The sequence below is a fragment of the Sparus aurata genome, chromosome 2 (genome assembly GCF_900880675.1).
Source record: "Sparus aurata chromosome 2, fSpaAur1.1, whole genome shotgun sequence".
In the NCBI taxonomy this organism is placed as follows: Eukaryota; Metazoa; Chordata; class Actinopteri; order Spariformes; family Sparidae; genus Sparus; species Sparus aurata.
The window spans coordinates 9142312-9165389 of NC_044188.1; the positions used below are offsets into that span (position 1 = coordinate 9142312).

Genomic DNA, 23078 nt, shown 5'->3' on the forward strand with positions numbered 1-23078 from the left:
ATGGAGGACAACAGCTCATGGGTTGATGGTGAGGTGAGACAGATCAATGATCGGGTGATTTCTGTGCAGCTCCTGGTCATGATGTTTCTTGGCATCAACTTTTTGCTCATCCTAACCTTTTTTAAGAAGAAGTCCTTCTACACAATTGCACGCTACATCTTATTTGCTGTTACACTATTGTCTGATAGCTTGATATTACTTATATCTAACATTCTTTTCCTCTTGGCCTATTTTAATTTTACCATGCAAGTTTGGTTATGTATTAGTATTTCTACAGTGCTGATTCTGTATTCGATGGTCACACCAGTTACTCTGACAGCAATGACCTTGGAGCGATATGTTGCCATTTGCATGCCTCTGCGCCATGCAGAGCTGTGCTCCCAACACATCCATTTGCATTGCATCCTCATAATTCACGGCCTCAGCTCTTTACCCTGCATTGCTGTTTTTTCCTTTTTCTTTGCGTCAGCCTCTCTTAGCTTGTACAAACAACACAGGATATGCGCTATGCAGATGTATATTTTGCATCGATGGCAGGGTCATATCAGGTCAACTATACAACAGTTTTACTTCTTGATTATGGTTATCATCATTGTATTCTGTTATGTTGAAATAATGAAAGTGGCCAAAACGGCATCCGGAGACAATAAAAAGTCAACACGGAAAGGTCTCAAAACAGTAATTCTTCATGGTTTCCAGCTGCTGCTCTGTCTCATCCATTTATGGACCCCATTTATAGAGAATTATGTATTTCAGATTAATTCAAGTTTGTTTATTAATGTTAGGTTCTTTAACTATGCATTGTTTTATCTTACTCCAAAATGTCTGAGTCCCCTGATATATGGGCTCAGGGATGATCAGTTTTTTCATGCACTGAAAAACTATGCCTTCTTTGCTTTGTATAAAAGACACCGTATGAATAGTGACTCACTGGGGTTGCAATTCACTTTAACATGAGAATGTAAAGAAAGTTTTATTTCTAACTGATTTACTGTAACAAGCTCTACTAACAACAAACTTAAATAGTTGTGACAGTTGTGATGTTACATCTGTGTTGTATGCTTCTTAGAACAAGACAACACTCGTTTTCTGCCTTTTTATGCAGTGGATCAATTTTAAATATTGCAGGAAGTTCAGTAATGGGGAACATGAAAAAGCAGTGCGAAATCACATAAGGAGCTGCAGGGTACAAACTCAGGCCATGTGCTGCATAAAATCAGGTAAAGGTTGCTCACAGAAAGATTGAAAGAGGCCAATTAGCCTATTGCCTCACTTCTTTATCAAAACTATATATTCTATCATATTGTACCACTTTAAAAAATCCTTCTGGAAATTATATTGTGATGGAGGACGGGAATTTACAATATGATACACTTCAATGTCGCAAGCCAAGATGTCTATCATAGTTCTTTCACATACATCCTGACACTGCAGTACCAACAAACTGTGATGTTCTAGTAGTTTTCCATGTTCACCATAAAGATAAGCAACTAGTGGTGATGCTAACTATATTTACCACACAGAATAATTTTAGGATTTTCCTTAACTTCCATAAAAAAAATATATATACTTAAGCTGTTCCTACTTTATTCAAATACAAAATGGACCGTCTATAAGCACAACAGATTACAGCCTTGCATTGTAGTCCAGTGTTGATATGTAAATCTTTGTAAATGTACAAACTGATAACACCTTTGAACTCCTCAAATAAAGTAAATCCAGATATTTTCGATAGTTTTCTTTTTTAATCTTTAAATGCATACCAACCGCTTACTGTATCCTTAAACATTCAATACACAGCTATGAGACTATTGTTGATCCTATGATGTTAATCTCCCCCAGAAAGAAAATACTGTGAGTTTTTTATCCAAAAATATTGAAGTTAAGACATTATATGAGTAAGTATGAGTAACATGAGACTGTAATGACTGAGTGTTATGGTAGTTTATTTAAATTGATAGAAGAATTGGGAAGGATAGGGAAGGAGGGTCAGGTTTGTTGGGTGAGGGAAGCGGGTCGAAATCGGTGGGCGATGGAAAGTGGGGTTGAGGTTGATAGATGAAAGAAGGGGGGTCGGGGTTGGTAGATGAAAGAAAGAGGGGTCAAGGTTGGTGGATGAAGTACGGGGGTCGAGGTTGGTGGATGAAGAGGGGGGTTTGAGTTGGGTTGCAGAGTGGGGGAACCATCTAGGAAAAGGTCTTAGGTGGAGGGTTAAGGAAACTTGGGACGAACGGGTGAAATGGTTTGGCTTGCCTATATAAGTTGGCATAAGTTGGTGGTTGACTTAATGAGACACAGGTGGTTAGGTTGATGAGACTGAGGTGGATTAATTGGATGGGCCCAGGTGGCAAATCAGCGAGGTAATGTGGCGTCATGTGTGCCATCATGAAGCCATCCTCTGGCAGTAGTTCCCAGTCGGCGGTGCGATCAACCATCCCCTGTGTTTCTCAGTCGGTGATCTGGGGGATGAATCCCATTTTTTCTCCATCCGGGGTCCAGTTGCCTCCTGCCAGTGTTTCACACTCGGCTTCCCAGCCGACACCTGCCATTGTTTCTACGTGGGCAGCACTGCCGACACCTGGAAGTGGTTGCCAGTCGACACTCCTGGCCGGCCAACCCCGGTGCTTCTCCATCGGTGTACAAGAGCCTTTATGGGCCCCCAGCTGAAGGCACCACTCACCTCAGCACCACCAATACTAACTATAGACTGTCCAAGGTCCATTGTTTGTCCATTGTACATCTCACACAACCATTATCATGGCTTACTGGTGAGCTGGAAAGCAATAAAATAAACCAGCAGACAATGCATTTACTACAACAACTATCTTAATATGAAAAAAGCAAAAGTGCAGAACAGTCAACTACAAAAAAAATTGTTTCTCATAAAAAAATTTGATAATTTTTTTTTAAGTAAGTAACATGTTAGTAAAATGCAAATGTTAAAATAAAAATATATATAACAATATGAAAAAAAATAGATAGAAACTTAAATAACGACATACACCAATTAGGCATAACATTATGACCACCTGTCTAATATTGTATCCTTTAAGACTTGAGAGGTGGGGCCTCCATGCATCGGACTTGTTTGTCCAGCACACCCCACAGATGCTTGATTGGATTGAGATCTTAGGAATTTGGAGGCCAAGTCAACACCTCAAACTCGTTGTTGTCCCCCCTTAAAACCATTCCTGAACCATTTTTGCTTTGTGGCATGGCGCATTATCCTGCTGAAAGAGGCCACAGCCATCATGGAATATGGTTTCCATGAAAGGGTGTACATGGTCTGCAACAATGTTGAGGTAGCTGGTGTGTGTCAAAGTAACATCCACAAGGATGGCAGGACCCAAGGTTTTCCAGCAGAACATTGCCCGAAGCATCACACTGTCTCTGCTGGCTTGCCTTCTTCTCATAGTGCATCCTGGTGCCATGTGTTTCCCAGGTAAGCAATGTACACACCAACGGCCATCTACGTGATGTAAAAGAAAACATGAATCATCAGACCAGGACACCTTCCTACATTGCTCCATGGTCTACTTCTGATGCTCACATGCCCATTGTTGCCGCTTTCAGTTGCGGACAGGGGTCACCATGGGCACCCTGACTGGTCTGCGGCTATTCAGCCTCATACGCAACAAACTGCAATGTGCTGTGTATTTGAACAACTTTCTATATGAACCAGCATTAACTTCTTCAGCAATTGAACGTCTGTTGGATCGGTCCGCATGGGCCAGCCTTCACTCCCTCACTTGCATCAATGAGCCTTGGCCGCCAATGACCCCGTCGCTGGCTCACCACTGTTCCTTCCTTGGACCACTTTTGATAGATACTGACCACTGCAGAATGGGAACCCCCCTCAAGAGCTGTAGTTTTTGAGTGCTTTGACCCAGTCGTCTAGCCATCACAATTTGGCCATTGTCGAACTAGCTCAAATCCTTACGCTTGCCCATTTTCCCTACTTCTAACACATCAACTTTGAGGACAACATGTTCACTTGCTGCCTAATATAGCCCACCCACTAACAGGTGCCATGATGAAGAGATTCAATTCACCTGTCAGTGGTCATAATGTTATGCCTGATAGATGTCAAATTAATTGGGTGAAATGGAACTTGTGCAGAAATGATTTAACCAGTAGTATGATTTGCCAGACAGTTAAAATAATAACAAAGTATGTTGTTTTTCTTTTGTATGATTACCACTGATAAAACATATCGCACAAACAAAGAAATTATATTTATCAACCTGTCAACCCAAGCAACTGTTCTGACACATCAGTGGTGGAATGAACTCCTGACCAATGTCAGGACAGCGGATTCACTCTCCATCTTCCGTAAGCGACTTAATACTCAGTTGTTCAGACTTCCCCTCGACCCCGCATAGCATGACTCCCTCCCATCAACCTGTAAACCCAAGCAAACCGCTTAGTTCACTTCTTACATGGGCCGGCCATAACCCAATTAATTCCATCACTGTTTATGTGTAAAATCAATGCAACACTACAAATGCCTTCGAGGAGAGGCTGTTGACTGCTACAGCTAGATTTAAACCCTTGACATCTGTCAACTGTTTGCTTTGGTCATCCAACAGAAAACATATTCATAATTAAACCTCCAACCTCATGTGTACATAATGTGTGTCATATGAGAAGTTTTAATATTTGTTGGAAAACATCTCTGAAACACAAAGTGAATAACTATATTCAGTATAGTCATTGAGGTGAGTTGGCAGCAACAGTTGATGATGACCACACTGTGGTTAGTTTCATCATATTTACTCTTATAAAGTCCTCATACACAGCCCTCTCTCAGAGGGCCACACAGAGCTCAACAGAAGATGTTTATCTATGGGACTCTGTGCAACAACTCCATATTGATGCAGGGATGTTTTGTTAAGCTGATGGTTTATGCCATTTGTCCTTTTGATGTGTTTCTGTCAAATGCATTTTAAGTGCAATGTATGTGATATTATACTGATGTGTGTCATGTTTGTGTTAGTCATCTAAAAGTCCAGCAATCACACCTGTGAGGTTGTTGAAGTTGAAATTGTTGCTGTGTTGTGCAACAGAAAATCTGGGCATATTGCTTATACAAATATTTTAGATGACAGATATATGAGTTTTTGAATTTTGAAACTGTCTTTTGGCTGAAAGAGCTGTGGAAGTGTCTAAACCCTTGATATTTCAGGATATATGGCAGGTAATAACTCACTGAATGATGGAGAATCCTCTCTGAAGAACATCAGTGGTCGGGTCATTTTTGTTCAGGTTCTGGTGTTTGTCTTTCTTTGCATCAACTCTTTGCTAATCATGACATTTTTTATGAAGGATTACTTCTACTCAACCATGCACTACATCTTATTTGCTATGACACTACTGTCTGATTGTCTGTATCTACTTGTGACTGATATCCTACTCATTTTCAGCTATTTTCATGTTACCATACAAATGTGGTTTTGTCTCGTTATATATATGATTTTGTCTCTCTACACTTATTTAACACCAGTCACTCTGACAGCAATGACCCTGGAGCGCTATGTGGCCATTTGCCTGCCCCTGCGACACTCAGTGCTGTGCTCCACACGCAGCTGTATGCACTGTATCCTCTTCATTCACAGCATTAGTTGTTTACCTTGCATTGCTGTTCTGTCCATTTTCTTTAAATCTGCAACCCATGGTTTCTACATTCAGAAAAATGTATGCTCCGTGGAAATATTCATCTTTGAAAAGTGGCAGGGTCATCTTCGATCAGCTATCAGTCAGTTCTACTTCTTAGTTATGGTGAGCATTATTGTATTGTGTTATGTTAAAATAATGAAAGTGTCCAAAGCTGCATCCGGAGAGAATACAAAGTCAACATGGAAAGGTCTCAGAACAGTAATTCTTCATGGCTTCCAGCTGCTGCTCTGTCTCATCCAGCTGTGGTGTCCATTCATAGAAGCTGCTCTACTTCAGACTAATTTTCTGTTATATATCAATGTCAGGTATTTCAACTACATTACTTTTATTCTTGCTCCGAGATGTCTGAGCCCTCTCATTTATGGTCTTAGGGACGAAATGTTCTTTCATGCACTGAAATACTACGCTTTCTGTGGCTTGATTAAAAAAACATTGGATTTTTAACATAATGATGTTATGCTTATAAAATAAAAGGTTTAACATGCCTCTCACTTTAACTATGTTGTCATTTTACATAGAAATGTCTCTGAAATGATTCAATAGATCTTTTGGGGGGCAACTTGGCATTTGCCCCTCATGAGAATGCAAGGGCGTAAGTTTGGTCTCACTTTGGTAGGGACACTGCCCAGCAACCTATCTCCCTTTTTTAAGACCTCACCTGAAGCCCTGACGGTCCTGCTGTTGCTTCCTCAACCTGCACTTCATACTGGATTTCTGAGTTTCCTGAATGTATTGCAAAGTAATGCATCAGTAAATAAAATGTCATTTTTATATCCATTATACATATCAAACTTATAAGAAATAACATTCTGGTAACATTTGATGAAAAACATCTTGGCACCTTTAATTATGCAAATCCAACATTTATTTTTAAAATAACCAGCATGATGATGAGATTCATAGGTTACAACTGCCAGGCATCCTAAAACAAAGAACTGCAATGCTCATGCCATCTTTATTCCAAACAAAATTGCTAATTGACATTGTCAACACCTCACCTGAAACTCTGTTCCTGATTCATCATCAGCCTGCTTTACATTTGTAGTTTCATGCTGCTGTTTTTCCTGTGTGTAGTGATTCATAGTTACTAGCCAGTTACTCACTAGTTTAACCCTTGTTACTGCTTACATTGGTTGAAAGACTAGAGGGGACACAGCTTTATTACTACCCTTGCAACTTATACTTAACACCAGTTATGTTTTACACAGTAGAAGACTGGTGATATTATGGAAGGCTAGCATGTTTGCATTTGTGTGGGACCACATCCCGCTGTCTTCAAATCGACTGGCAAACATTACAGAACCCACAGTCAGTTAGCTTTACTACTACCATACGTTCACTGCACCAATACCTTAATAAGACTTTTCCATAGTAGACTGAGTGTTAATGTTAGGCTAGGAGGCTTGCATTGTGCGGGTATTTAGCTAACTAACAACAGCCTAGCAGCTAGGCTACTACTTTCTCTCTGGGTGGTGAAATAGCTTCTCTTTTCTTTTTCAGTGGCGTTTTCTGTCTACAAAGCAGAAACATGGGCAAAAATGTTGAGACCAAATGAAATACTGATGTGAGGATTTAATTTCATGATTTCCTCAGCCTGATATCTTACCATCAGTCCAGCTATCTTGCAGCAGTTCTACCATACAGCGCGTCTTCTTCACGAGATGTGATGAGAGGGGCTTTGACACTTCAATGTGCTAAGAACATGATAACCCTTCAGCCTACCAAATGGCAGCATTTCTAAACGTGTTGCCTTGCAGGTTACACTGAAGATTGCAATGAGAGGGCACGTTGGGAAAACAGTTCTCTACATGTGCTACTTGTACTACGAATTAGTTTACGAAAATACTATATTCAATGCATTATGTAAATAAAACATTTTTTATTAAAATATATCAAAATATTGGTAGAGACAACACTGTCTTTCCGAAACTTTTGTTGTGACTTATCCCTATCGTCCCTATGCAAACTTACGACCTTGTGAGAATGTTTGTGATTATATTGGGCTAATTAATATCCAATCTGATTCCCTGTACACGCAGAACTAAAGTGACTTTCATATCGGCAACAAACGACAACACCAATCATGTGGTGCGTTATTGGCTCAAAGTCGTGTGATTGTAGTAATATTTTAAAACCATTCACAAACACTCAAAAATAAGTGATCATGTGCTGCACAATTTGGATGGGTGCCTGTATCATTTTGTGTGCCTGATGTACAAAGTTGAGTAATCCCGCAGTGAAACATTCACAAAAATACATCAAAGCCCCTAATGGGAGGTCCTGGTGGAATGAGCTCAAACCCACTCCTCTTTGAGGCCTTGTTGTCTAAGATTTTATAACAGGTGTGTATAGCAGAAAAATGGGTGACATCATCACTACAGTGGCGAGGAGTGGGAACAAATTCTAGAACATTTCTCTTAATCTTGATTAAGTTCCCACAATTTTCACTCTATACAAATAATTTATACACACTGTTGGCAAAGCAGAGTCAGCCATCTTGATTCCCTCTTATCTGTTGTGCACATGCAACCTGACCAGGCCTTCACGAGAAGGTAATCATGTAATGTAAGGCATTACTATTTTTGAGAGTAATGTGTAATGTGTAATATATTACTTTTTTGAGTAACACTTTTTACAACCCAGATATGTCTACAGATAGCCACTGAGAGGACAGGCAGAAAGTGTCAATGACGCGCTGTGATGAGCAAAGTTTGATTAGCTGTTACTCTCCTTGCAGTGGAGTCACTCCTATAAAGTCTTCATGCAGAAAATTTGCTCAGAACAAAGGCTGGAAAAGACATCTGTCTTTGGAAATGATAGCCACAATACTGTGCCACTGCAGGAAACAGTAGGTGTTTTTGTGATGAGAATCCCTTTGTCTTTTGACGGATGATGATTTAGCACTTGGCTGTAACTCAACAACTTGTGTATGTGCCTAGAAACGTGATGGAGGACAACAGCTCATGGGTTGATGGTGAGGTGAGACAGATCAATGATCGGGTGATTTCTGTGCAGGTCCTGGTCATGATGTTTCTTAGCATCAACTTTTTGCTCATTCTAACCTTTTTCAAGAGGAAGTCCTTCTACACAATTGCACGCTACATCTTATTCGCTATTACACTACTGTCTGATAGCTTGATATTACTCATATCTAATACTCTGTACCTCTTAGCCTATTTTAATTTCACTATACAAGTTTGGTTATGCATCAATATTTCTACAGTGCTGATTCTGTATACGATGGTTACACCAGTTACTCTGACAGCAATGACCTTGGAGCGATATGTTGCCATTTGCATGCCTCTGCGCCATGCAGAGCTGTGCTCCCAACACATCCATGTGCATTGCATCCTCATCATTCACAGCCTCAGCTCTTTACCCTGCATTGTTTTTTTTTCCTCTTTCTTTGCATCAGCCTCTCTGAGCTTCTACAAACAACACAAAATATGCTCTCTGCAGATGTACATTTTGCACAGATGGCAGGGTCACTTATGGTCAACTGTACAACAGATTTACTTCTTGATTATGGTTACCATCATTGCATTCTGTTATGTTGAAATAATGAAAGTGGCCAAAATGGCATCCGGAGACAATAAAAAGTCAACATGGAAAGGGCTCAAAACAGTAATACTTCATGGTTTCCAGCTGCTGCTCTGTCTCATCCAGCTATGGACCCCATTCATAGAGAATTATGTATTTCAGATTAATTTAAATTTATTCATCAATGTAAGGTTCTTTAACTATGTATTGTTTTATCTTACTCCAAAATGTCTGAGTCCTCTGATATATGGGCTCAGGGATGATGCGTTTTTTCATGCATTGAAAAAGTATGTCGTCTTTGACTTGTATGTCAAAGACGACAAAGATGTATGTTTGACTTGTCGTCTTTGGCTTTTTTACCTCCTGTATCTGCTTGGGTGCAGACGCTTTTCTGCTTGCTCTCGCTTCTGCTTGCTATTTTTTCCACTGTTATTATTTTTCTTCACTGAAAGATTACAGGCAGCAACTCCTGGATATTTACAAACCACTGGGACAACAATTAACTGACTGCTGCTGCCTTATTTCACTTTTTTAAAAATTTTTCTTCCGAACTCCGCACTTTCAGAACGAGGCCTTCGAAGTAGCACAAGCCTATTAGCAGCTAAAGCTAACTAGCACCAAAATGCCTCTTGTTGACCTGAACCTTCAGAACATCCTACAGAAAATTGCTGAGCTGGAAACCAAGATCCACCGGATAGAAGTAAATGTGGAAGTGAATGGACTATCTGGGAACGAAACTACTCTCCCATGGAATCAAAACAGCAGACAAGAGCCTGCTAACACACGGCTAATTAGCCCCGACAATGACTCGACAAAACAGGAGTTCAGGGGACTGGATAAAAAGCCCAGGAACAATCATCCCTGCTGGAATACTCTTGGAGCAAAGCCTAAAGTTAAATCATTTTTGGGAGAACGAGTAACAGACAGAGCCCAGCGTCCTGAGATCTGTGATGCAACTGGTTGGCCTGCACTTTCCTCTGAAAAGAGTGCCTCCTCAACGCCCGTACCAAAGCGGAAACAACCGTGGACAACGGTGAAAACAAAAAGTAAGAGCGTACCTACGCAAATAACAAAAATACAACTGGAGAACAGATTTGCTCCACTTTATCAAGACCGTGCAAGCTCTCCGTCAATGAACAAGGAGAGTTATGAGACCAAATTCAAAAGTAAAAGACCACAGAAAGAGCTAATGACTGGACCACAAACACTGATTGTGGGTGATGTTGCTGTGAAGGAGGTAAACAGCTTTTGCAGCAAGAAGAACACCAAAGTACTCTGTTTTACCAACGATATGGTCTCTGACGTCTCAGAAAAAATTCTGGACATTGTCGCTGAACATCCAACAGTGAAATCTCTCATCTTACACACAGGGGCCTGTGATGTTGTGAAACAACAATCTGAGGTATTGAAACAAGACTTCGCTGATCTGTTGAACAAAGTCAGATCTCTCGATACTGTGGTGTTTGTCAGTGGCCCTCTACCAACTGTCCGTAGAGGTGATGAGAGATTCAGCAGGTTGTTGATGTTGAACAGATGGCTCAAAGCTACATGTGCCGCTCAATCGGTGAACTTTATTGACAATTTTAACATTTTCTGGGAACGCAGACACCTCTTTAAGGCAGATGGATTCTGCCTTAACAAGTCAGGAGTAAGGTTGTTAACCTCCAACATATTCTACTCTGTGCACCACACACCAGTTCCTCCCTTCAAGGACACCAGGCAAAACAAACTAAAACAACTGATAAGACAGCCCTTGGAAGGAGAAATACTTGTGCCTGAGATAAGCTTCGAACAGACAAGTCAGCTGTGCCAGGAGGAGGAGTCCTTGCTGCCATCTTCGCTCCGCAAGGAGGAGTCCTCCCCAGTCGCAACAAGAGGGAACATCCACTCTCCACCAACCCCAACCAACTCTCCGCCCTCTCCAGCCAGCCTCAGCCTCAGCCTCTCCCCCTCTTCCCCCCTCCTCGATTTCACGGATGAGATGAAAAAGCTGGTCAATGTTGGACTCAGACTCACACCCCGCCCAAATCTGCCACGCTTGAAACCACCATCGCCAAAACGTCATCGTGCCCCTCCGCCCCCTCTGAATAATCTTTGGCCTCTACAGTCTGAAAACAGCGAAGTACATCCTGTCCATGCTGACAGTACAATTAACGCTTACTGATATGTGCCGGGTCCGGGCTATGAAGTTGATATCACTACTGTTTTCCCCCGAGAAAAGCCAGGGCCCCCTGGAGTTCAGGCTGCCTCCTCAATTCCTGTGATTACAGGTAATAGAAAAATTGTGAATTTGTTGAGAAATAGGAAATGCGGGACTAAATCTGCCAATCCATTCAATTTAGCTCCCATTCCTCGTCAGCCACTAACTGTCGCAAAAAACTGCACAGTTGGTTTTGATACTGTAACTGTAGCTCTATTAAACATCAGATCTCTAGCAGGAAAATCTTTTTTAATACATGACTTTATCATCAAACACAATCTTACTTTTATGTTTTTAACTGAAACTTGGTTAGACCAGGATAACAGTGCAGCTGTTCACATTGAATCCAGTCCTCCAAATTTCTCTTTCATAAGTGAAACTAGAATGCATAAAAAAGGAGGAGGTGTTAGTATTTTGTTTAATGAGTTACTCAAATGCAAGCAGATGTTTTATGGAAGTTTTACTTCTTTTGAATATGTTGCTCTTCAGGTAAACTCATCTTCTCGAGCTATATTTCTAAACATCTACAGGCCACCTAAATACTGCACATATTTCTTTGATGACCTTGTTGAGTTACTATCTCTTATCTGCACTGACTTTGATTGTGTGTTAATTGTTGGTGACTTTAACATCCATGTCGACAAGCCTGAGGACAGATGGACTAAAGAACTGTGCTGTGTCCTTGATAACTTTGGACTCACTCAGCATGTGACACAACCCACACACAACAGGGGCCACATCCTGGACTTAGTTATCTCAAAGGGTCTGAACATTTCTAAGGTTCTGGTATCTGATGTCGCTCTCTCTGACCATTACTGTGTTTTCTTTGAGAGTGATATATCAGTGCACACAAATGTTCAAACTCAGGTTGTCTCAAAGCGATACATCACTGAAAACACTGGTGACATATTCATTGATGCTTTCTCTTCCACACCACCCCTCTCTAGGTTCTCTGTCAATGACCTTGTACTTCATTTCAATTCCAAAATTACAAATGTCATGAATGCCATTGCACCCACTAAAGTGAAGGTGGTCTCTGGTAAGAAAAAATCTCCTTGGAGAAACGCCACGCTTGTCAAGATGGAAAAAAGGGAATGTCGAAAAGCTGAGCGCAGGTGGCGAAAAACAAATCTCCAGGTTCATTTTGACATTTATAAAGAGAGACTTTACATTTTTAATTTAGAATTAAAAAAGTCAAGGCAGTCCTTCTTCTCAGACATTATCACCAAGAACAAAAATAATGCTCATGCCTTGTTTGCTACTGTCGACAGGTTAACAAACCCTCCTGTGCCAGTAGCAGCTGAACATCTGTCTACCAGGGCCTGTAATGAATTTGCATCATTCTTCACTGCCAAAATTCAGAACATTAGACAAGCGGTCAGTGCCACTCTACCAGGTACTGGAGGTGTGTTGTCGTTTTGTCCACCTAAACCCAACTCTAATACCCTGACACAATTTGATCCAATTAATGACAAAAACCTTCAAGACATTATACAGCATTTGAAGTCTTCCTCCTGCAGCCTGGATATTTTACCAGCAGGGTTCTTCAAAAAAGTTTCAGACTGCATGATTCCAGACCTGCTACAGATTGTTAACACATCTCTTCTCTCAGGTGTCTTCCCCCAAGCCATTAAGACAGCAGTCATTAAACCACTCCTGAAGAAGAGAACTCTAGACACATTAGTAATGAATAACTATAGGCCCATTTCAAACCTCCCAATTTTAAGTAAAATAATTGAAAAAGCTGTCTTTCAACAGCTGAACAATTACTTAATAACAAATGGCTGTTTTGATGCTTTCCAATCAGGATTTCGACCACATCACAGCACTGAGACGGCCCTTGTTAAGGTCTTCAACGACATTCATTCAAACACAGACAGCGGAAAAATCTCAGTCTTAGTATTACTGGATCTCAGTGCTGCGTTTGACACAGTCGACCATAATATACTACTGGACCGACTGGAAAACTGGGTTGGACTCTCTGGTACAACACTAAAGTGGTTTAAATCTTATCTAAATGAGAGAGGTTACTTTGTGTCTATTGGTGACTACACATCTGAACGGATGAAAATGACAAGCGGAGTACCCCAGGGCTCCATTCTGGGGCCTCTACTATTCAACATTTACATGCTCCCTCTAGCTCAAATAATGGAAAACAATGAAATTTGCTACCATAGTTATGCAGATGACACACAAATTTACATAACCATATCACCAGGGGACTATAATCCCATACATACCCTGAGTAGATGCATTGAACAAATCAATGATTGGATGTGTCAGAGTTTTCTTCAGTTAAACAAAGATAAGACTGAAATAATTGTTTTTGGATCCAAGGAAGAACGACTTAAAGTCTCTGCTCAGCTTCAGTCTGTAATGTTGAAAACTACAGACCAAGTCAGAAACCTTGGTGTGACTGTGGACTCAGACATGAATTTCAGCAGCCATATTAAGACAGTTACAAAGTCAGCCTACTATCACCTTAAGAATATATCCAGGATAAGAGGGCTTATGTCTCGGCAGGATTTAGAGAAACTTGTTCACGCATTTAACTTCAGCAGACTCGACTACTGTAATGGTGTCCTTACAGGACTCCCTCAAAACTCCATCAGACAGCTGCAGCTGATTCAGAACGCTGCTGCTCGAGTCCTAACAAGAACCAAAAAAGTAGATCACATCACTCCAGTTCTTAGATCTTTACACTGGCTTCCTGTCTATCAAAGAATAGATTTCAAAGTCCTGTTGTTGGTTTATAAAGCATTGAATGGTTTCGGGCCAAAATACATTTCTGATCTGCTGCCGCGTTATGAACCATCCAGACCTCTGAGATCGTCAGGTACCGGTCTGCTTTCAGTCCCCAGAGTCAGAAGTAAACATGGAGAAGCAGCTTTCAGTTACTATGCGCCACATATTTGGAACAAACTCCCTGAAAATTGCAGGTCTGCTCCAACACTCACCTCTTTTAAATCAAGACTTAAAACATTTCTTTTTGCCACTGCTTTTAACTGAAGCAATTCAAGTCTTTGAACTGCATTATTACTCTGAGTTTTTTTTTTTTTTTTTTTTTTTTATAATGCAATTTTTAATGTCTTTTAAATGAAATGTTTGTCTTTTAATGTAATTTGTGTGTGCCTGTAAAGCACTTTGAGTTGCCTTGTGTCTGAATTGTGCTATACAAATAAACTTGCCTTGCCTTGCCTTGCCTTGCCTTGTATGCAACCAATATTTTGCAAGGTAGACTAACAGTTTTTAACAGACAAAATGTACAATGCACTTAAAAAGAAGTGACTCACTATGGTTGCAACTCACCTTGACATTTTCTTTTATTTCTAGCTGGTTTATTGTAAGAAGACCCAACTAATAACATACTTACATCTGTGTTGTATGCTTCTAAGAAAGAGACAGGGCCTTTTTTCTGCATCATTTCACAGTGGATTAGTTTGAAATATTGCAGGAATTTCAGTAATAGAACATGAAAAAGCAGTGAGCTGTCACCTAAGCAGCTGCAGGGGACAGACTCAGATTTGCTGCATGAAATCAGATCAAATGGGGCGCCATTTAGCTCAGTTGGTAGAGAGTGTGTCCCATGTGCCGAGGCTCTGCAGCGGACCCGGGTTCGACTCCCGGCCTGGGTCCCTTTGCTGCGTGTCACTCTCCCTGTTTCCTGTCATATCTTCAGCTGTACTATCAATAAAGCCATAAAAGGCCAAAGAAATATAAAAAAAAAGAAAAAAAAGAAATCAGATCAAACTTCGTCTCAGAAATATTGAAAGATGCCAATCAGCCTACTGCTTTACTTCTTTATCAATACAATATATTCTATTATACTGAACCACTGTCTTTTTTAATTTTTTTTTTTTTTTTTTACAAAAAATGCCTTCTAAAAAAAATATCCTGATAGAGCACCTGATGTATACTGTACGATACACTTAAATGTTGCAACCCAAAATATCTGTAGTCATTCTTTCATCTACATCCTGACACTGCAATACAAACAAACTATGAAGTTTTTGTTTTTCCCATGTTCACCACAAGGATAAACAACTATTGAAAATGCTGACTTTTTAAAAAACAGGATAAGTTTAGGATTTGCCAGAACTTCCCTAAAACAATGAAATACTCAAACAGTTCCTAATTCATTCAAATATAAAATGGACTGTCTATAAGCAGAATAGACTGAAGCAGTTTGCCTTATGGTCCAGAAATTGGCATTCTTCAAGTTCACTTCATTTCACTCTAGGAGTGGCATTAATTACTTTTAAATGCTTAACATTTTAAAAATGTGGACTATGCTGTACACTTTGTAAAGTTTAGTCACATTTACCCCTCTGGCAAAATTACAGTGTTGATATGTAAATCTTTGTAAATGTACAAACTGATAACACTTGTAAACTTTTCAAATAAAGTAGATCCACACATTTGTTTGTCTCTTTAAATCCATATCACCTGCTTACTGTATTGTTACATATTAAATACACAGATATGAGACTGGTATTGATGCTCTGGTGTTTCTCTCCCCAGACAGAAAATACTGTGAGTATTTTATTCCCAAATTATTGAAGTGAAGATATTATATTCAGTAACATGAGACTGAGAGGACTGAATAACTCTGTTGAAGTGAACATTGAATGTATGGTATTTTGATGTATATTTTACTTTTGTATATGTTACACACAAATTTGAAGCGATTTGACACATGACCTTTGGTCCTGAATCCCTTAAAACCTTGTCTGTTTCAATCACTCCTTGTGAAATTAAATTTTAGAATAACAGATAAACAGTTTAATCATTACTGCACAGTTTCCATTTCACCCAGTTAATTTTATGTCATTATTTACATTTCTATTTAATTTATTTCATACTGTTGTATTCATTTTTTACACTTTCATTTAACTCACATTTTACATACTCCACATTCATTATTTTATCAGAAACAATTTATTTGTAGTTGACTGTTTTGCACTTTTGCACATTTCATGTTAAAATAGTTAATTTGTTGACAGTGAATGCATTGTCTGCTGATTTATTTTGTTATTTTCCAGTTCACCAGTAAGCCATAATTATTGTTGTGTGAGATGTACAATGGAGAAAACGATGTAGCCTGGTCAAAATATAGTTAAGAATGTTGGTGCTGAGGAGGGTGGTGCATTTAGCTGTGGAGGTAACAGGCACCAAATTAAATTCTGCTTAGGGCCCCATAAAATCTTGGGCCAGCTCTGAACATATACTGTAGTTTTGCACTGTGGTTACAATGTCAGGTTAGGATAAGGGTCAGTAAGGGGCCACAACAGTAATGGTGGCTTACAACCCAGATATGTCTGCAGATAGCCACTGAGAGGACAAGCAGCATGTGTTGATGACGACACTGGTTAGCAAACTTTAATTAGCTGTTACTCTCCCTGTAGTGGAGTCACTCCTATAAAGTCTTGATGCAGAACCTTCGCTCAGAACAAAGGCTGAAACAGACATCTGTCTTTGGAAATGAGTGCCACAATACTGTGCCATTGCAGCAGACAGTAGGTGTTTTTCTGATAGGAATCACTTTGTCTTTTGACGGATGATGATTTAGTACTTGGCTGTAACTCAACAACTTGTGTATGTGCCTAAAAACGTGATGAAGGACAACAGCTCATGGGTTGGTGGTGAGGTGAGACAGATCAATGATCGGGTGATTTCTGTGCAGGTCCTGGTCATGATGTTTCTTAGCATCAACTTTTTGCTCATTCTAACCTTTTTCAAGAGGAAGTCCTTCTACACAATTTTACGCTACATCTTATTCGCTGTTACACTACTTTCTGATAGCTTGATATTGCTCATATCTAATACTCTGTACCTCTTAGCCTATTTTAATTTTACTATAGAAGTTTGGTCATGTATCTGTATTTCTATGGTGCTGATTCTGTATTCAATGGTCACACCAGTTACTCTGACAGCAATGACCTTGGAGCGATATGTTGCCATTTGCATGCCTCTGCGCCATGCAGAGCTGTGCTCCCAACGCATCCATGTGCATTGCATTCTCATCATTCACATCCTCAGCTCTTTACCCTGCATTGCTGTTTTTTCCTCTTTCTTTGCATCAGCCTCTCTGAGCTTGTACAAACAACACAAGATATGCTCTCTGCAGATTTACATTTTGCACAGATGGCAGGGTCATATCAGGTCAACTGTACAACAGATTTACTTCTTGATCATGGTTATCATCATTGCATTCTGTTATGTTAAAATGATGAAAGTGGCCAAAATGGCATCCGGAGACAATAAAAAGTCAACACGGAAAGGTCTCAGAACAGTAATACTTCATGGTTTCCAGCTGCTGCTCTGTCTCATCCAGCTATGGACCCCATTCATAGAGAATTATGTATTAGAGATTAATTTAAGTTTATTCATCAATGTAAGGTTCTTTAACTATGTAATGTTTTATCTTACTCCAAAATGTCTGAGTCCTCTGATATATGGGCTCAGGGATGATCATTTTTTTCATGCACTGAAAAAGTATGCATTCTTTGACTTGTATAAAACCAATATTTTGCAAGGTAGACTAGTAGTTTTTAACAGACAAAATGTACAATACTCTTAAAAAGAAGTGACTCACTATGGTTGCAACTCACCTTGACATGACATTTTCTTTTATTTCTAAATGGTTTACTGTGACAAGACCCGACTAATAACATACTTACATATGTGTTGTATGCTTCTAAGAAGAGAGAGTGCTTTTTTCTGCATCATACTAGGATAAACAACTAGTGAAGATGCATACATGTTTAAGTTTAGGATTTGCCAGAACTTCCCTAAAACAATGAAATACTCAAACTGTTCCGAATTTATTCAAATACAAAATGGGATGTCTTTAAGCAGAACAGATTGAAGCAGTTTATCCTATGGTCCAGAAATGGGCATTCTTCAAGTTCAATTAATTTCACTATATGAGTGGCATTAATTACTTTGAAATGCTCAACAATTTTTTAATTTGGACTATGCTGTACACTTTGTAAAGAAAGTATAGTTACATTTCATCTCATGGCAAAATTAGAGTGTTGATATGTAAATATATGTATAAACAGATAAAACTTGTAAACTTTTCAAATAAAGTATATCCACACATTTTCTCAATTCTTTTTTTTGTCTCTTTATTGTGTGATTTTTTTTTTATGGTTGTGTGAGATGTACAATGGAAAAAAACGATATAGCCTGGTCAATATATAGTTAAAGGGATATTCCGGTGTAAGTTCAATGCATGGTCTAACACACTGTCACACCGAGCAAGATCCCCCCCTCGAGAGATCAAGTTTGGAGGCCACTAGCTTACGTAGTTTTAGAAACCTCAGAAAAAGTCCACACGATAAGAATACATTGCAGTCTATGCCTCCAACAAGAAACCAATGCCAAAAAGCCACAAATAATGCTCAGAACAGCACTAAACTTCAGCAACAGTACAAATAAAGTCCCAGCTAGAGTTCTCAACGGGCCTGAAAATTACAACCCCTGCGGGTCCAGTCGGGTTTGTTGGGCCGGCCTGACCTGTTGAGAACTCTAGTCCCAGCACATAGTTCGAGGCATCAAACAGCAGCTAGCTTAGCCATATTGCCATTGTAAAGTCAACAAAACTCACCCCTCTCCACTCTCCTGCAACAGCTTCCTGTTGTGGGGTAGCCCGACATGTCGATTACTGAGTGCAGTTAGAAATGCTCAATTCCGTTCTTTTCCCCGTACGCTCTTGATAGTAACTGTACATACATTTTCATCCTTGAGCTGTGGAACTCTACTGCACTCGGTAATCGACTCGTAGGGCTTCCCCACAACAAGAAGCTGTTGCCCGAGGGTGGTGAGTTTTGTTGACTTTACAATAGCATTACGGCTAAACTAGCTGCTGTTTGATGCCTCGAACTATGTGTTGGGACCCTATTTGTACTGTTGCTGAAGTTTGGTGCTGTTCTGAGCATTATTTGTGGCTTTTCAAGGTGGTTTCTTGTTGGAGGCATAGACTGCAATGTATTCTTATCATGTGGACTTTTTCTGAGGTTGCTAAAACTACGTAAGCTAGCGGTCTCCAAACTTGATCTTTCGAGGGGGGGATCTTGCTCAGTGTGACGGTGTGTTAGACCATGGATTAAATTTACACTGGAATATCCCTTTAAGATTGGCAGTGGTGAGGAGGGTGGTGCATTTAGCTGAGGAGGTGAGAGGCACCAAATCAAATTCTGCTTAGGGCCCCATAAAGTCTTGGGCCAGCTCTGAGCAAATATAATGTATGAATAAATATACTGTAGTGTTGCACTGTGGATACCAAGTCAGGTTAGGATAAGGGTCAGTCAGGGGCCCTGACAGTAATGGATGCTTAAAACCTAGATATGTCTACAGATAGCCACTGAGAGGACAAGCAGCATGTGTTGATAATGACACCGTGGTGAGCAAACTTTAATAAGCTTTTACTCTCCTTGTAGTGGAGTAACTCCTATAAAGTCTTGATGCAAAGCCTTTACTCAGAGGAAAGGCTGAAACAGACATCTGTCTTTGGAAATGAGTGCCACTATACTGTGCCATTGCAGGAGACAGTAGGTGTTTTTCTGATGAGAATCACTTTGTCTTTTGACAGATGATGATTTAGTACTTGGCTCTAACTCAATAACTTGTGAATGTGCTTAGAAAAGTGATGGAGGACAACAGCTCATGGGTTGGTGGTGAGGTGAGACACATCAATGATCGGGTGATTTCTGTGCAGGTCCTGGTCATGATGTTTCTTGGCATCAATTTTTTGCTCATCCTAACCTTTTTCAAGATGTCCTTCTACACAATTGCACGCTACATCTTATTTGCTGTTACACTACTGTCTGATAGCTTGATATTACTCATATCTAATACTCTGTACCTCTTGGCCTATTTTAATTTTACTATACAAGTTTGGTTATGTATCTGTATTTCTATAGTGCTGATTCTGTATTCAATGGTCACACCAGTTACTCTGACAGCAATGACCTTGGAGCGATATGTTGCCATTTGCATGCCTCTGCGCCATGCAGAGCTGTGCTCCCAACGCATCCATGTGAATTGCATCCTCATCATTCACGGCCTCAGCTCTTTACCCTGCATTGCTGTTTTTTCCTCTTTCTTTGCATCAGCCTCTCTGAGCTTCTACAAACAACACAAGATATGCTCTCCGCAGATGTACATTTTGCACAGATGGCAGGGTCATATCAGGTCAACTGTACAACAGTTTTACTTCTTGATCATGGTTATCATCATTGCATTCTGTTATGTTAAAATAATGAAAGTGGCCAAAATGGCATCCGGAGACAATGAAAAGTTAACATGGAAAGGTCTCAGAACAGTAATTCTTCATGGTTTCCAGCTGCTGCTCTGTCTCATCCAGCTATGGACCCCATTCATAGAGAATTATGTATTTCAGATTAATTTAAGTTTATTTGTCAATGTAAGGTTCTTTAACTATGTATTGTTTTATCTTACTCCAAAATGTCTGAGTCCTCTGATATATGGGCTCAGGGATGATCATTTTTTTCATGCATTGAAAAAGTATGCATTCTTTGACTCGTATAAAACCAATATTTTGCAAGGTAGACTAGTAGTTTTTAACAGACAAAATGTACAATGCACTTAAAAAGAAGTGACTCACTATGGTTGCAACTCACCTTGACATGACATTTTCTTTTATTTCTAACTGGTTTATTGTAACAAGACCCCGACTAATAACATACTTACACCTGTCATTTTTCTCTCACTTCTTCTGCATCATTTGATAGTGGATTAGTTTAAATTGTTGCAGGAATTTCAGTAATGGAACATGAAAAAGGAGTGAGATGTCACCTAAGGAGCTGCAGGGAACAGACTCAGACCATTTGCTTCATAAAATCAGAACATCATAATATTGAAAAATGTCTTCTGAAAAAAATATCATGATAGAGCTCCTGATGTATACAGTACGATACACTTCAATGTTGCAACCCAAAATATCTGTGGTCATTTTTTCATCTACATATTGACACTGCAATACGAACAAACTATGAAGTTTTTGTTTTTCCCATGTTCACCACAAGGATAAACAACTAGTGAAGGTGCTGACTTTTTTTAACACACAGGATAAGTTTAGGCTTTGCCAGAACTTCCCTACAACAATGAAATACTCAGTTTCTAATTCATTCAAATATAAAATGGACTGTCTTTAAGCAGGACAGATTGAAGCAGTTTACCTTGTGGTCCAGAAATGGACATTCTTCAAGTTCACTTCATTACACTATATGAGTAGCATTATATTACTTTGAAAAACATTAAATGTTAAAAAACATTTTTTTTATTTGGACTATGCTGTACAATTTGTAAAGTATAGTTACATTTCCCCTTATGGCAAAATTAGAGTGTTGATATGTACATTTTTGTAAATGTACAAACTGATAACACTTGTAAACTTTTCAAATAAAGCAGATCCACAAATTTTCTACAGGTTTTTTTTGTCTCTTTAAATCCATACCACCTGCTTACTGTATTGTTCCATTTTTAATACACAGATTTGAGACTGGTATTGATCCTCTGATGTTTCTCTCCCCCAGACAGAAAATACTGTGAGTGTTTTATTTGCAAATTATTTAAGTAAAGATATTATATTCAGTAATATGAGACTGAGAGGACTGCGCAACTCCATTGAAGTGAACAATGAATGTATGGTATTTGAATGTATATTTTACTTTTGTATATGTTACACACATATTTGAAACAATATTATACATGGCCTTTGTTCCTGAATCTGTTAAACGAAGATCCCGTTTCATCTTGTTTCATATCCCCATTTTAACTCCTTCCTGGTCTGATCTTGTAGTGCCAAACTTACTTCCCAGCAGGACCAGTCTCATATTGTCTCTTTCCTTTTTTTATTCTTCGTCACAAGTCCAGTCTCATAATGTCTCTCTTTTTTTTTATTCTTCACAAGTCTAGTCTCATAATGTTTCTTTCTTTCTATTGTTATTATTTTCTATTATTATTATTATTATTATTATTATTATTATTCATCACCAGTCCGGTCTCTAAGTGTCTTTTGTCATTATTCGTCACAGGTCTAGTCTTATAGTGGTTTTATCTTTACTCACGACCAAGCCTGCAGCAGCACCTTTTGTTTCACAATAAAGTTCAGAAACCCAGCTATAATGGATCTCGGTGGTGCAGCTGCGGCTTTGGGCTTTGGATCGAGCGCTCTGTGCGCTCCCTCTAGTTTATTGTCGACTTCTTCTTGAAACTCTAACGAAGTGCTCAGAAAGTCTGTTGGGAAAGATATCACGTCATCCTTCTCCACCTTTTTTTCTTATTTTCCAGTTCATCAGTAAGCCATGATTATGGTTGTGTGAAATGTACAATGGAAAAAAATGATATAGCCTGGTCAATATATAGTTAATATCGGTGGTGCATTTAGCAGGGGAGGTAAGAGGCACCAAATCAAATTCTGCTTAGGGCCCCATAAAGTCTTGGGCCAGCTCTGAATCGATATATATATCGAAGTATAAATAAATATACCATAGTGTTGCACTGTGGCTACCAAGCCAGATAAGGATAAGGGAAAGTCAGGGGCCACGACAGTAATGTTGGCTTACAACCCAGATATGTCTGCAGATAGCCACTAAGACGATGAGCAGGTGTTGATGACGACACTGTGGTGAGC

At 39.5% G+C, this 23078-nt stretch overlaps 5 protein-coding genes across 5 annotated transcripts; all 5 read left to right on the forward strand.

Annotated features, from left to right (window-relative positions):
• On the forward strand, positions 1-957 carry LOC115571556 (odorant receptor 131-2-like). The gene has a single exon (XM_030401005.1). It carries the CDS (start codon positions 1-3, stop codon positions 955-957), a length of 957 nt encoding a protein of 318 aa, XP_030256865.1.
• A 4233-nt stretch (positions 958-5190) lies between these two features.
• On the forward strand, positions 5191-6120 carry LOC115571584 (odorant receptor 131-2-like). The gene has a single exon (XM_030401052.1). The coding sequence runs from the start codon at positions 5191-5193 to the stop codon at positions 6118-6120; it is 930 nt and encodes a 309-aa protein (XP_030256912.1).
• Positions 6121-8622: 2502 nt separating this feature from the next.
• On the forward strand, positions 8623-9814 carry LOC115571590 (odorant receptor 131-2-like). The gene is made up of 2 exons (XM_030401062.1): positions 8623-9543; positions 9782-9814. Exons 1-2 carry the CDS (start codon positions 8623-8625, stop codon positions 9812-9814), a joined length of 954 nt encoding a protein of 317 aa, XP_030256922.1.
• Positions 9815-17030: 7216 nt separating this feature from the next.
• On the forward strand, positions 17031-19868 carry LOC115571600 (odorant receptor 131-2-like). The gene is made up of 2 exons (XM_030401072.1): positions 17031-17952; positions 19861-19868. Exons 1-2 carry the CDS (start codon positions 17031-17033, stop codon positions 19866-19868), a joined length of 930 nt encoding a protein of 309 aa, XP_030256932.1.
• Positions 19869-20069: 201 nt separating this feature from the next.
• On the forward strand, positions 20070-22493 carry LOC115571608 (odorant receptor 131-2-like). The gene is made up of 2 exons (XM_030401086.1): positions 20070-20988; positions 22480-22493. Exons 1-2 carry the CDS (start codon positions 20070-20072, stop codon positions 22491-22493), a joined length of 933 nt encoding a protein of 310 aa, XP_030256946.1.
• The last annotated feature ends 585 nt before the right edge of the window (positions 22494-23078 follow it).